The 14,955-nt window shown below is 43.9% G+C and overlaps 1 protein-coding gene and 1 long non-coding RNA gene across 14 annotated transcripts in view; one reads left to right on the top strand and one right to left on the bottom strand.

The window, feature by feature from the left end:
* LOC131088715 (uncharacterized) overlaps nt 1-14,955 on the bottom strand; it is a 96,552-nt gene that overhangs the window by 22,912 nt on the left and 58,685 nt on the right. For 7 of the 12 annotated variants that reach the window (XR_009115150.1, XR_009115149.1, XR_009115145.1 and 4 more), the window contains exon 1: nt 3,633-3,768. The exons of 2 other annotated variants lie outside the window; for them this stretch is intronic. This is a non-coding gene — a long non-coding RNA (uncharacterized LOC131088715). Of the gene's footprint in view, nt 1-2,012; nt 2,153-3,632; nt 3,769-4,725; nt 4,802-14,955 lie in introns of those variants that run through there. 3 more of the 12 variants (XR_009115146.1, XR_009115155.1, XR_009115148.1) reach the window with 2 other exon arrangements.
* Nucleotides 3,357-9,383, top strand: SLITRK2 (SLIT and NTRK like family member 2). Of its 2 annotated transcripts, none has more exons than XM_058032962.1 (2): nt 3,357-3,615; nt 4,738-9,383. In XM_058032962.1, the coding sequence occupies exon 2, from the start codon at nt 4,781-4,783 to the stop codon at nt 7,349-7,351; it is 2,571 nt and encodes an 856-aa protein (XP_057888945.1). In that variant the 5' UTR covers nt 3,357-3,615; nt 4,738-4,780; the 3' UTR covers nt 7,352-9,383. The 2 variants fall into 2 exon arrangements, with proteins under 2 accessions (XP_057888945.1, XP_057888944.1); XM_058032961.1 differs by lacking the exon at nt 3,357-3,615 and adding an exon at nt 4,023-4,103.

The raw sequence follows: 14,955 nt of genomic DNA, 5'->3' as shown, positions 1-14,955 counted from the left end.
TCTGGGAACTGTTTATTTCCTTAAGAATTCCTTTTAAGTGATGGTCAAAAGTTCACTTTACAGTATAGGAAAGACCACAAAAATGTACATAGTTATGGAAGTAGAATATCTCCAGCTACATGGAGATACACACATGCACAGAGAAAGCCAGAACACAAGATATTGTTGAAGAGCAATGATGATTATCTCAGAACCCTAAGAGCTTACATGGAGTAGGCATCTCATGTGCAGTTCAGGATTACAGGATGAGGAACATATGAGATAAACAAATACCTATATTTCCAAATTCCCATTGTTTTACTGCATCACCCATCACGTTGTGTCCACAGAAATCAATATTGGCTTCTCCTTATACTATATGAATAAACACTTCTTTACTTGCCAGCAGCATCCAGGCTACCTTAATAGATTCTAATGACCATTAAAACTTATATCCTACCCTCCATCCAACTCACAGAGTTTTGCTTTGTTTCTTGCTGCCTTCATTTCATAAGACTTGGTGGATATGTTTATTCCTTCATTTATATACAGAGAAGCAAACCCAAAAAAACTGATAGGTAAAGATGTATAAGTAGTGTTTAGCATCCACCTGCAGATACAATGCGAAGAAAGAAAATTATCTCCACATTTTTCCAGACTTTTTCTTCTCCTTGATATTTACTCTCCCAGAAGGACAACAGCATGATGTGCACTAGGCAGGAAGGGTAATGATCTGTGCCAAATTTTATGTGCTTATGCTTCATGCTGTGGTCTGGCTTTTTTTTCCCCTGCCAGCAGACAGACAAAGTGGTGGCTTCAGAACTGTGCAGGAGCCAAGAGCTGCACTGGTGTATGGAGGAGCACAGGACTGACAGACTGTTTGAAGCAGGGTAAGGCTGGCACCAGGCAAGTATTCAGTTCATACTTGCTCTGCAGCTGTCTGGGAGTGTCCCCATGGGAAACAGGTAGGGGATAATTAAGGGCTCTTAAGCCAGCAGACAAGGATGTTACAAGGATAAACATTTCCAACTGAAGACAGTTAGATGCAGAGTTGTAGAGAAAGCCCAGTCTTTTACCTGTGGGGGATGAAATCTATCGGAACAATTTACCGAACACAATGGCAGATTTTCACCATAGGCAATTGCTAAAATATGCCTGGCTATGTTATTTGGTTTCATTTTTTTTTCTTTTTCCTATGAAGTATGATCTAGTTTGAACAGGAATTAATTCAAATTTAGCTGATGGCCTGGGTTATGCAAGATTCAAAAGCCACAATGGTTCTATTAAGTCTCATAATCTATGCAACTGTATTGAGTCTTCATGACTCTGCACAAAAAGGAGCATTGAGGGAACACAGCTAAATATTTGGGACCTCCACAATGCTTACAAATCAGGCATAACCTTGAGTTTCCCCAAGCCCTCATGGGCTGCTGTACCAACCTGCCTCCTGGCCTTTTATCCCTGGAGGCTCCCAGATAGTCACAAACTAGAAATGTTCCTCCATTCAACATATAAAATAAAAAGGCCTTAAAACAGGTGGAGGAAAAAAGCTGTTCTTTTACACTCTGTTTTTAATTGAAGGGATTATAAAACACTTCAGGCATGCTGAGAAATCAGGACTTTGTTCCTAAATAAAAAGCTGAAGCTATTATTTTTTTTTTTTAATCCTTGTTCCTCCTCCTACAACCATGGTTATTATATGCATGCATTTGCAGTGTAATAGAATCAGTATCATCTCTGTGTCTTATTACTGTTGCAATCCCCTAACATGCTGTTCCTTCCATCCCACATGAATCTGGTAATTACTGCTGAGGCATGCCATGTGTACGCTCTCCCTTCCCGGGCAGCATCAGCAGTGCCACAAACACATTTCCCACCCATCAGTAAACACAAGCAAGTGGTATAGTGCATGTTGCCTCATAAACCAGTTCCAGGACATGGTCCTTGCTCACCAGAAAGGTGTACCTGGCTGAAACTCATGGTCATAAAAAAAATGTACACTTTGAGACGAGGGAGAAATGCACTGAAGTTACTTGTGCCTTCGTTTTTGCTATGGAGCAAGCCCTGTGAGAGCTGGTAGTGCTGGGCTGCTCAGGTGAGGTGTGATGGAGGGAGGTTACAGGAGCCTCTGTGTGCCCCTGTGTGGGCCAGGTGTATATGAATATGGTCCCTTCTGAAAACAAAACAAAAAAAAAAAAAATCGACCTGGGTCTCCTTTTACCTTCTCTTTTAAGGTTCATGCCCCCAGACTATGTTAGAAAGAGCTGAAAACAGGATTTGCTACAGCCTGTAACTAGTCCAATTTTGCTCCCCAAACACCATATCCTCATGTTTAGAGCAGAAAATAAGAAAAAAATCTCACAGAATAATAATCTGGTTGATGGTGTATTAGTGTTGTAAAACAGCAGATCTGCCACACAGATCTTTCCTGATGTTAGCAATTTTTGCTCCTGAATTCAGCTGGATAAAGAATCATAATGGAACAGCTCTGAGTGCATTTCAGAATCCCAATCTTGTTGAAATTTACACAGCAGCGCACCAAAAGTGCGCTCCAGTGTGGGATGCTCCTGCTCTTGCCACAACCTCTCCAAATTTTAGATAGGAAAACTGCAACTGTTTCAATCCCAAACGCAAACTCCAGCACTATTCCTGTCCAGGAGCACTGCAAAGGCATCTGTGCTGGCTGCTGCAGGATGTTACCTTTTCCAGCCTCAAGAAGAGAGATAAAAATAGGCAGTACATTTCTGCTGCTCCTAAAATGTGAGCTCTGATACATAATGGCTAAAGAATACCACGAGATGACAGTACCACTTTTGCCAATTTCAGAACTCTTTTGGCAGCAAACCTTTACATTCTAGAGACTAAGTGCATATAATACCCTATAAGAATCTGGCAATAATGCACCTTGCCCTGCTAGCACTTTAAAAATTCCCTGTAGAGTGCCTTTTTGTCCCCTCCCCGCAGTGTGAACCCAAAGTTTTACCTTTAGATAGAGACCAAGAGCAGCCATCCTTTCCCATCACATAGATCTGTGCCCAGGGCACGGAGCTTAAGCAAAGTCACAATAACCCAGATCCAACATCTTGCTCTTTTTAAAGGCAGCCAAACGCTACACCACAACATTTTAATGGGGCAGTGGGGCTAATCCAGCCAGTGGGAATGATGGTGTTAGATGTGGTTAAATCTGGCTGCTCAGTACTCGAGGCTGCGTTCCAGAGGGTGCAGGGGTTCAGGCTTGGGACTGCCGCTGCCTGGCAGCCCGGTTTGGTGGGAGGTGTTGAACTTCCCTGAACGTGTAGAACACCAATGTGCAGGGCAGAGCTCGGCACGGCAGTTTGGGAAGGGGGCTGGCTGCTCCAGCCGGAGCGGGGGATCGATGCTGATGCCAGATCAGGATTTGCAGCACCGCTGCTCGGAGAGCCAGATTGTGCATGTGCGCGATGTGCGATGTGCGCGTCTGTGCGGCGTGTGCGGAGGATGTGTGCGGGCTGTGCGTGTGTCCCTGTGCGGTGTGCGTGAGTGTGCGGTGCGTGCTGCGCGGTGCCGGCTGGCTTTTGCCAAAGGAGCCGCTTGACTTGCTCTCTATTTTGAGGGCGCGGATTCAGGGACTCGGGGCCAAGAATTCTCCGGACCCAGGTAAATCCGCTCGTTACCTTATTCCCCTTCCCGGCTCCGAGTGCCCGCGCTGTCCTGCAGGTGCTGTCAGAGCGCTCCCGCGAAGAGCGGCCGAGCCGGGAGCGGAGCCGGCTGCGAGAGCCGCCAAGGGAAGGGGGGACGGCGGCTGGGACAGGGGGGCTGGGAAAAACGTGTCCCCCCCGCCCCCGGCTGACGTCAGCGCGGCTCCGCGCGGGGCACCCGGCAAAAGCGCCGCGCCCGCCGCGCCCCGCGCACTGCCCGCGCTCCCGCAGCGCCGCCGCTCTCGGCCCGCGCCCGGCCCAACTTCCCGCACAGCCGCGGCCGGGACGGGCCCGGCCGGGACGGGACGGGACGGCGGCGCCCCGCTGGGCTCCTGCTGAGGCGTGAGCGGGCGATGCCGCTCGCCGCCGGGTGCCTGGCTCCCGGGGCGCGGCGGCTCTCGGCGGCGGGCACGGCCCCCACTGCCCCCTCGGGCGCCCCGAGAGCAGGTACGGGCGCGGGGGCGGCGCGGGGAGCGCGGGCTGGGGGCGCCGCTGCGGCGGGGAGGGTGTGCTGTCAGTCCGTGTGAACCCCGGGTTAAGACGCTGGCAGTCCGTGTGTTCCCCGGGTTAAGACGCTGGCAGTCCGTGTGAGCCCCGGGTTAAGACGCTGGCAGTCCGTGTGAACCCCAGTTTAAGATGTTGGCAGTCCGTGTGTTCCCCGGGTTAAGACGCTGGCAGTCCGTGTGTTCCGCGGTTTAAGATGCTGGCAGGAGCCGGGCAGCCGGGCGCGCCGTGGCCGTGGGACGGGCAGCGGGGACGGGATCGGGATCGTGCTGCCGGCGGCCGCCGGGGCGGAGGCGGCGGCCGCGACGGGCGGGGGATCGGGCGGAGAGCCCAGCGCTAGGGACCCGGGTTTGGGGAGCTCCCCGACGGGGCTTCCCCCGCAGCGGCTCCGCTGGCGCTTTCCGAGAGGAAAAGAAGGGAGGAGGAGGGGGGGATTCCAGAGGAGTTGGGAAGTCGCTGCCTTGCAGCTCCCCTTCCCCCCCAGCCTTCCGACCTGCTTTCGCTCTCCCCGTGCAGCCCCTGCTCCCGGCAGTGTTCACTGGGGATTTCTTCTTTCTCTCCTTACCTGTCTCAAAAGGTTTGACTGTAGGTACCAAAGCGGGGATCGACGGCGCATAAAGATGCTGAAGGGTGCTTGGTTGCTCAGTTTGTTAACAGTGGCTGGGATCTCGTGGACAGAGAGTCGCAAACCTGCCAAAGACATTTGCAGCAAGAGCCGCTGCCCTTGCGAGGAGAAGGAGAACGTGCTGAACATTAATTGTGAAAACAAGGGATTTACAACCGTCAGCCTCCTCCTGCCGCCCCCATCCAAGATCTACCAGCTGTTTCTCAATGGGAACGCACTGACCCGCCTGTTTCCCAATGAGTTCGTCAACTATTCCAACGCCGTGACCCTGCACCTGGGCAACAACGACATGCAGGAGATCCGCACGGGGGCCTTCAGCGGCCTCCGCACCCTCAAGAGGCTGCACCTCAACAACAACAAGCTGGAAGTGCTGAAGGAAGACACCTTCCTGGGCTTGGAGAGTCTGGAGTACCTGCAGGCTGATTACAATTACATCAGTGCCATTGAAGCGGGGGCATTCAGCAAGCTGAACAAGCTCAAGGTGCTGATCCTCAATGACAACCTCCTGCTGTCCCTGCCCAGCAATGTCTTCCGCTTTGTGCTCCTCACTCACCTCGACCTGCGGGGCAACCGGCTGAAGATGATGCCTTTTGCTGGTGTGCTGGAGCACATTGGAGGCATCATGGAAATCCAGCTGGAGGAAAACCCTTGGAACTGCACCTGCGACTTGCTGCCACTCAAGGCCTGGCTAGACACCATCACCGTGTTTGTGGGTGAGATAGTCTGTGAAACCCCCTTCAGGCTTCATGGGAAAGATGTGACCCAGCTCACCAGGCAAGATCTCTGCCCTAGGAAAAGCTCCAGTGATTCAAACCAGAGGGAAAAACACCCTGTCCTCTCAGACCCACACATCTCAAGGCTATCGCCCACAGCCAACTCTGCCATCAATCCCACCAGGGCCCCAAAAGCCAGCCGGCCACCCAAAACTAGGAACCGCCCCACCCCCCGTGTCTCTGTGTCAAAAGACAGGCAAATATTTGGACCTATCATGGTTTACCAGACAAAGTCTCCTGTGCCCATCACCTGCCCAGCTGGCTGCATCTGTACGTCCCAGAGCTCAGACAATGGCCTAAATGTTAACTGCCAAGAGAAGAAGATAAGTAACATCTCTGATCTGCACCCCAGGCCAACCAGTCCAAAGAAACTTTACCTAACCAGTAACTATCTGCAAGTCATTTATAGAACCGATCTCACAGAGTACAGCTCGCTGGATTTGCTGCATCTAGGAAATAACAGAATTGCAGTGATACAAGAAGGTGCCTTTACAAACCTCACAAGTTTACGCAGACTTTACCTTAATGGCAACTACCTTGAGGTTCTGTACCGATCCATGTTTGAAGGGCTGCACAGCCTGCAATATCTCTACCTAGAGTACAATGTCATCAAGGAGATCCTGCCACGCACATTTGATGCTCTGAGCAATCTTCATCTGTTGTTCCTCAATAACAACCTGCTCAGATCCTTGCCTGATAATGTCTTTGGAGGCACTTCCCTCACCAGGCTCAACCTTAGGAACAACCATTTCTCATACCTGCCTGTGAGAGGAGTCTTGGACCAGCTCTCGGCTCTGATTCAGATAGACCTCCAAGAGAACCCTTGGGACTGCACGTGTGACATCCTGGGGCTGAGGAACTGGATAGAGAAAGTCACTGACCAGAACAACCAGCAGTCGAATCCCCCTGTAGTTATCAATGAAGTAATCTGCGAGTCTCCCACCAAGCACTCTGGAGAGCATCTGAAATTCCTGAGCAAAGAAGCCATCTGCCCAGAGAACCCCAACTTGTCAGATTCTTCTCTCCTCTCCATGAACCAGAACACTGATACCCCCCATGTCGGTGCCTCCCCCAGCTCCTACCCAGAGTTACACACTGAAGTTCCGCTGTCTGTCCTAATTTTAGGCTTGCTGGTTGTGTTTATCCTGTCAGTTTGTTTTGGGGCAGGTCTGTTTGTCTTTGTCCTTAAGCGCCGGAAGGGGGTGCAGAGCATGCCCACCAGTGCCAACAATGTAGATATAAGTTCATTTCAGCTCCAGTATGGGTCTTACAACACTGAGACCCACGATAAAACTGAAGGACATGTTTATAACTACATTCCCCCTCCTGTTGGACAGATGTGCCAAAACCCAATCTACATGCAAAAGGAAGGGGATCCAGTTGCCTATTACAGGAATCTCCATGAGTTTAGCTATAGCAGTCTTGACCACAAAAAAGAAGACCCCACCAGTCTTGCATTTACCATCAGTGCAGCTGAATTGCTGGAAAAGCAGTCCTCACCAAGGGAACCAGAGCTCCTGTATCAAAATATTGCAGAAAGGGTCAAGGAACTCCCCACCGGAGGATTAGTTCATTATAACTTTTGTACCTTACCCAAAAGGCAGTTTGCCCCTTCATATGAATCCAGACGCCAAAACCAGGACAGGATAAATAAAACTGTTTTATATGGAACTCCCAGGAAATATTTTGCAGAACAGTCTAAACCTGAGCATCCTTTACTCCAAGGAAAGCTACAAACAGAACCAGACTACCTCGAAGTTCTGGAAAAACAAACTGCAATCAGTCAGCTGTGAGGGGGGAGGTGGGAGACAAAAGAAATTTTTTTAAATGAGCTCAGCATCATATTTCTTTGAGTCTGAACTCAGTACTGATGTCATCTGTCGCATTCCCAACATTTCCACTTTTTTAAAATTAGAGAAGGAATGAGAGAGAAAAGGAACCCTTGCAGCATAGCAGGGATGTGGTGTTGCTTTTACAACGTTCCCTTTAAGTTATTTCTATATCTCTCTCCTTTTGACCCTTCTCTAGGAACTGTCATTGCAAATGCAAATGTATCTTTCTGAAATAGATCTTGCATAATTTTTTTTGATTTTGAAGGAAATGAGGAAGGGGTCTTTGGGATTTCTGGTTTTTTTTTTCTTTTCATTTCAAAATGGAAACTTAATGTATTATGTAGAAGATCTCCAAAGATCTTTTTTTCCTGGACTATGACTTTCTTTTGTAAATAATAATATACAGTACTGCTGTTTCAATTACCAACTATAGCCACTGGGCGTCACTTTTTTGTGTTAAAGTGCCTTTGCACTTTAAGTACATTATTACTTAATTGTTGCTCTTAGCTTTGATAAATTGAACCTATTTTAATGTGTTGTATTTTTGAAATTAAAAAAAAACTGTAAAATAGATCTATATGTCAGCTGCATTAAATCAGAAGGTTTGATTTATAGGAAAGCTGCCCTTCTTTAAATGACTCTAGTTCTAGGACCTTACAGACTCAAATGTAAATTATTGGGGTGTTTTTTCCCTCTAGGTTTGTTTAGAGTGACTCACAGAAATCAACTGAGAGGATTTAGCAATGGACTAGAGGTTATCAAATGCCTCAGCCGGGAATAACAGCTCATTAATAAAAGATGTTTAACACAATGTCATAGTGAACTGAACAATTAATGTCCTTCTTAATACATTGCATTGCAGCTCTAACACAGTAATGTTCAATGGCTTAAGATTATTTTCATACTTAACAGAACATTACTCATAATATTTTATGCATTGGATTAGGTATTTTTATACATTTTGGGACAGAGTTTATATTTGTAACTTTTTGGACTGAAATTAACATGTCCTCTTCTTGCCAGATACATATTTTTTTCATAAGCAGGGACACCAGCAGGGGTCATCCCACACCTCATTAAATTTATTAACATACAGGCAAATGAACCAATGCCAAAGGTAAAATTTGAACCCAGGACTCCAGAGTCCTCCAACTGAAATCAGTATGTGCATCCCACTAACTTTTGGTAGTCTGAATTCTGTCATTGTCTGTGCTTTTTGTCTCTAAAGCTGAAGTAATACCGCAATAATTCTAATCTGTTAGAGAAAAACACCTTTAAGTTCACTGTCCTAAATTTTATAAAATGTTTTAAGTTAACTTAATTCCATTCTCAGCACTGGTTTTCTTTAGCCCATCAGTGAACAAATGCAATGAGTCTTCTCCTTTCCCATTAACTCAGGCCTGTTTTGCTTCAAGCTTTATGTTATCACCTTCAATTTGCTTTTCCTTCATGGAGAATATTGAAACCATTTTTATTAACAAGTATACAGTCAAACTTTATTAAACCTTATTAGCTTCTAAATAATTTTTAGATGCAAACATTATTGTGCAATTTAAACAAACAGCCCTTATTTACAACAAAAACAGTTTTGTTTTGTCTGTTCTAAATCCTTATGCAACTGGGATGGTGATCTGCATATAAAGTAGGCCAGGCTTTTCAATTCCTTATTAAAGCAATTGATGGGGTCTGAAAGAAGCACACTGTTTCCTTTTCATAAATAGGTTACTGCACATAATAATCCTTTATTATCATGCAGAGATTGAAGTGGCCTCTGCTGACTGATTTTTAGAGCTTTGCTATAGTTAATAATACAGTATCTACAACTTGGAGAAATTGTCAGCAATAGCATTTAAGCTATAAATAACTACAATCAATGTTGTTCTAATCAGGACTTTGCCAAAAGGAAGTTGCTTTATATTTAAGAGCTAAAGAGGCTTTGCATGTGTATTGCCAGATATCTGAGTCACTTAGTAAAATGCCTTCTAATGATTTATGTGACATCTGGGTACATTAATATGCTAACGTGTCAATTCTTTATGTTTAGAATCCATAGCATCTATGGCTGTCCATTAGATCAGGTTTAAAATTGAAGTGCTACAATGAGCTACTGAAGAATCAGTCTTCAAAATGGTCTCACATCAAGAGGGAGGTGAAATGGTATCACTTTAGTTGAACTTGGAACATTTGACTGGAATTACGTCCATCTTTGAGCAAGGTACTTGCTTGAAAGCTTCCAGTACTGACTGTCTTATTATGGCTCCTTCCCCTGGGTAATTAAAAGCATTTATTACTGAAACACTGAGAAAAGTATAAGTATTATTTTAAAGTTATTAACTCTTTCCAGGTACAAATTTAGTATTGCCTGCAGAACAAGTACCATGTTACATCTGGCAGCAGCTAGGATATTGTTATTAATTATTCTCCAGTGAGCAAGAACCAATTACAAAGGTTTATTCCCTCAGAAAAAAAAGCTAATTTTTTCAACAGAAGTGTTTTCAGTGTTCTAGTGCTGGCAAACAACAAAGATAGGGAATTGATTGTTTTAGTAACATTATATTGTTTGGGTTTAGTTCTTTAGTCTCAGTACTTTGATGTTTGCTTTGGTGGCACAGCCATACTTTACAGAGCTTGCTGTTGCTTTACATTTCCTTAGGTTTCCTAGTGGAATTTATTTAATGACTAGATTTTATTTTGCATCACCAGTACCAGCTAAAAAATTATTATTGCTGTAGATCTTTTAGGTTTGTTTTTATACCCTTCAGCTGACATCTTTTAGACAATTCTTTTCATAGAGTGTCTAGGTGAAAGAGAAGATTTTTTTCAGTTACACTTAAAGAGATTTGTTTAACAGGGAAAGTGTGTCGGCAGCTGCTGGATAGAAGGTCTCCACATTTCTTCAGCTGTGCTGCCCTGGAAGCTGCTGCTTGTTAGGGGAGAGCTGCTTGCCTGAGTCGTGGCTTGATAATGAGTCTGAAAAAAAATTTCTTTCACAGTTTCAAAAGTTGAACTGTGAAAATTATGTAACCAGGTTAGCAAAGTTGTTTTTATTCCCTCGGGAAAATGGGGTGCAAATAGTTTTCTTTCTTTCTTCATAAGTTTTCTGTTGTGAAAGTGAACTTAATGACCTTTACAGAAACAGTAACAGTGCAGACTGAAGCACTGTTCAAACTGTGCAATTATATTTAGTGAAAATGAGGAGTTCTACACTTCCAAAGCATGAATACTTTTTTCTTTTTTTTTTGGGGGGGGGGGGATGTTTCTGGGTAAGTATTAGATAAAGTTTATCTAAAGTTTATCTTTATTAGATAAAGTTTATTTCCCTTTTTCTCCCCAGTGACAAAAAAAATGTCACTTTTTGGAAAAAGTGTTCTTTGTGTCCTCAAGCCTGCTGCAGAGCCACTCTGCATGCCCAGTGGTGCTCCTCCTTTCTGCAGTCTCTGTCTTCCCTCAGATTTCACCTTTTTGGGCTCCAGCATTATCAGCTCCTACCCCACCTCTATTATCTGCTTCCAAAGCCCTCATCATGCCTCAGTCTTTCCTCTTGCCTCTATCAGTCCCTATAGGCTGTCCATTCCTTCCCAAGCAAGCTCTGCAGGACCTGTCCCAGCTCTGAAGGGAGCTGCTGTCCCTGCTCCCCCTGAGCTCAGTCCTCACCTCCTGCCCTGCCATTGCTGAGTCAAATGAGACACCTGGTCACATCACAGTGTTTTTCCTGGGAGCTGTGCTGGAGGAAAGTCTGCTTAGCTGTTCCCTCTACCCCTCACTGAACAGAGAAGAGAAGCCTAAAATCACAGAGGGTTTCAGTTTCCACGCAGGATTCCCCGTGTGCCAGCCTGGGACAGGTGCCATAACCTGTGTCTAAGCAAGAGCAAATGGATGAGCTTGCTGAGACCATTGCCATTACATCACTTTTTGCTGTCATTTTGGTGAGCTCTCTTCAGCATGAGTTAATCTTGCCAAAATTAGCTACTAAAATTTTAAACTCAAACTGGTCGTGTGGTGTCTCTAGAGTAAATAGCAAAGATACCAGGCCATTCAAAGGGGATTTATTCCTGCTCACAATGCAAGGTGTGAAATGGGCTACAGAAATGCCTGCTTTCTTCCAGGAAGTGTAGAGAGGATAGATAATGAGTGCTGATAACAGCTAATTCCCACATGGAAAATGGTCAGGCTGGGCTGACTGCAGCTAGCACACCCACATACAACATCCATGCTCTGCTGAGTATCTGCCCTTCTCTACTCCAAGACATTTTTTTCCTGTCCATGAGAAAAGCATTCCCTGTGGAGTTTAAACACTGCTTTGGTCAAATGCACTGACTTTTTATACCACCTTGTGCTATACAGTAGGGATTAGTTTGTTTCTTTTTTTTTTTTTTTTTTCTTCCCACCACCACTTGAATTTGTAAAATAAAAGTCGCACTTATTAAAAGTTTGAAGGTGTAATTAGTAATGTCAAAATAAGGATACCAACAAGTTAAATTGCCATAAAAAGTCTTATAGAATACTGAGCTTGTATAGGAATACAATAATTTTAAACTGCTCATGAGTGAAATGAGATACTGGAAATGTTAATGAAGCTTCTTAGGTTCTTACAGGCTAATCACTGATACAGTTTGTGATTTTTCATATTACTGTTTTTGCAGACAATAAACGTCATTTAACAGAGAAGAAGAAAAAAAAAAAACTATTTCCCAAAGACCTCCCCTAACTGTAGAACTTCAAAATAACATAAATTAACTTATGCAGATGATGTGACACTTCTTGTGCATTTCCCATCACTTTTTCTAAGCGTTCCAAAGAAGTACAAAAGTTATTCTTTTCTAAGAGGATCATTAAGTCTGTTTGGATTATTGATCTCATAGCTTTTCTGGGCACAAGGCCAATCATTTTGACTAAGGTTTTTAATCCTAGCTAATGAGGGAGGTGGATTAAGGAGAAGGTTTTTGTTGTTGTTCTTTTGTTCTTGAAGGATTGGTTGGATTTTTTGAACCAGTAGATTGACATGTTTATGAATACAGATGAATAGATCGTTTTGAATGAAAGAAATGTTGGAGTGGCAGTCAGAGATGCAGTCATTCTCAAGACCAAATAGGCTCAAGAGTATGAGTGAAGTTTGAAAAACAGGACATCATAAAAGTGGCTTTCTTCCTGAGATCGTAAACACAGAGGACCCCGCTGTGAATACAGCAGCAGATCCTGATACATGCTGTTAACCATTTGGAGGGATGAAATCAGAGGCCAGATGCACCTCCATTATCCTTGAGGAGAGACTGAAGGGTTCAGGATTTGTTCTCATCCCTGGCTGTTACCCTGTGTGCACCCACCTATATTAGCACTGCTTCTGCATTACTTTGTGAAAGTAAACAAGGCGAAGTTTGGAGGGGCAGAGCTATTTGCAGTATTTCTGAATGGTTCTTATTTCTGGCCTTTAAAATGAAATTAATTAACCATTGGTGCATTTAATGCCATAGACTTTTAAATTCTGAAGTCCTTTGTAAACTAAGATCTCAGCAAACTTTTCAGATCAGTGAATGTAGCTACTTACAAAACATTGTGGCTGATCTTAAGAAGGAAGCAGTCAAGGTACTGTAAATACATATTAGCAGTATAACAAATTACATCAGCATTACAAAGTTATGCAATATAATAATGTCAGAATTCTTTGTGGTGACAGAGCAAGTGTAGATTTGTGTCTTGAAAACACAGGTTGTGTCTTCTTGCCCTGCTTGTGCATTGCTCTCCACAGCCAGAACTGTTAATCACCAGTTGTCTTGAGAGAAGGAGGCAGAACAGCCTTTTTAAAAATGAACTCTGCATTGGAAAAAGCACAGCTAATGTATATAGACCTGTTGCAGTTATCTCCTCTTGAGATAAGACATATTTCCATACAAAAGCCTGGAAAAAAATCCCCTTGAGATTGCTGATAATGTGACAGAGTCTATTTTAGAACATCTTGATTTTAGTTCTGAAAGCCTCTCATCTGAGAGTTGGAGTTAAGGCATTTTTTTGCCATGCTATGAAGTTTTGTCCTTTTCCCCAGGGATTTGTTACAGATTTGATGCATGCCAGCATCTTAGCCAGAGAGCTGAAATGAACACAAATTTTTTTGGAGAACTGTGAAAATGTAATGACTACATAAATTTTCTTCTAATAACAGAAGAACATACAACATGATGAGGAAGCAAAGCTGTCACAGAGGCTTTTAAAGATTCCAGGGTGCAGTCAAATCTGAGGAATTTAGGTGTAGCTGCAGAGTACCTTTGTTTTACACCTGAGTGCCTTCTGTGGGATGCCCTGGGGTTGGCAGAGTGACAGGAATCTCACTAAATAAGAACAATCCCATTGAGCTGCCCAGCTGTGAGTGGCAGAGGGGAGAGAAAAATGCCTATGTCCTTCTTGCCATCACTTAAAATGCCATTTGGGAGTTTTCCAGACTCAATACTCATTCCCATAAATCTGAACTCAGCACACTCCAAGTTTATGCTTCAAGATGAGATTTTCAGTAATGTTTGAGTGATGCAACCTTTTGGCTATCACATCTCTTACTCCTGGTGAGGTTTTGCTTAGAACCTTTGGTTTATTCTATCTCTTCTAAATTTTAATTCTTAATTATTCCTGACTGTGTTCTTTCTATGGAAGTCAAATAGAATCAGCAAAATATTTGGTTTTTCTTTATCTTATTCACAAGTAGCCAAGTTCCTCACGTATCAGGCAGCTGAGACTTGAACAAGTCAAAAGTTTCAGAAGCTCAGTGATCCACTCAATTGAGCAAAGCTTTACCCAAAGCCTTACCGCTCCCATCACATCTGCTGTGTTCTGCTAAGCTGCCGATTTTATTCAGATGAATTCCAATTTAAAACACATACATGCTAATAAGTATCTGTGTAAAACCTTATAACATTCAGCTTATAATAAAGAGAGGGAGTTAGAGGTTGGGAAAAGCCTTTCAAAATTCTGGGGTTTTTTCCTGAAGGTTTCAGAGGGATTTATTATGATTACTAGGGAATCAAAAGGAATTCTAACAACAGTGTTGTGTAGGGGTTTTTTTTTGTGCTTTTTGTGTAAGATAGTGGAGGTGGGGGAATGAGGGAAAAAAAGGTAGATTATAGTTGTCTTAACTGTCAAGATGTCAACAGGAGACTACCAGAAAACTAAGGAGTTCAGAGTTTATGACTCAAAGAGCTTACAAAAATACCTACTTTTCTGTGGAACATCTAAAGGGAAATGGTTCACAGGCTGCTTTCCTGAGGGCTGAGGGAACTGGACAGGCTCCCTTGGAGAGCTGAGAAATCCCAGCCTTAAAGTTAGAGCAGATTTACTGTCATTCAGATATAAGCATGGCTTATGTGAAGAGATAATGGAAGTGGGGAAAATGCTTCATGCTGCAGTTCACTCCTTAATTAGTGGTATGGTTTGTAGCCTGTATTTTCTGTAACCATATTTACCATCACATCCAACTCATAAGCTACTTACCAGAGCTGAGTAGATAATTCTTATATTTATTGATGTGGTCTTCCTTTCCGTAATGCAATGTTTACAAATTTGTTTGATGGTGGTTTAAGTTT

Source organism: Melospiza georgiana, chromosome 12 (genome assembly GCF_028018845.1).
Source record: "Melospiza georgiana isolate bMelGeo1 chromosome 12, bMelGeo1.pri, whole genome shotgun sequence".
In the NCBI taxonomy this organism is placed as follows: Eukaryota; Metazoa; Chordata; class Aves; order Passeriformes; family Passerellidae; genus Melospiza; species Melospiza georgiana.
Note: the sequence above shows the minus strand (reverse complement) of the source record. Positions and strands in the feature narration are given on the sequence as shown.

What these genes read in the sequence shown, in the direction of transcription:
- SLITRK2 (XM_058032962.1), top strand. Translation starts at nt 4,781, where the DNA reads ATGCTGAAGGGTGCTTGGTTGCTCAGTTTGTTAACAGTGGCTGGGATC.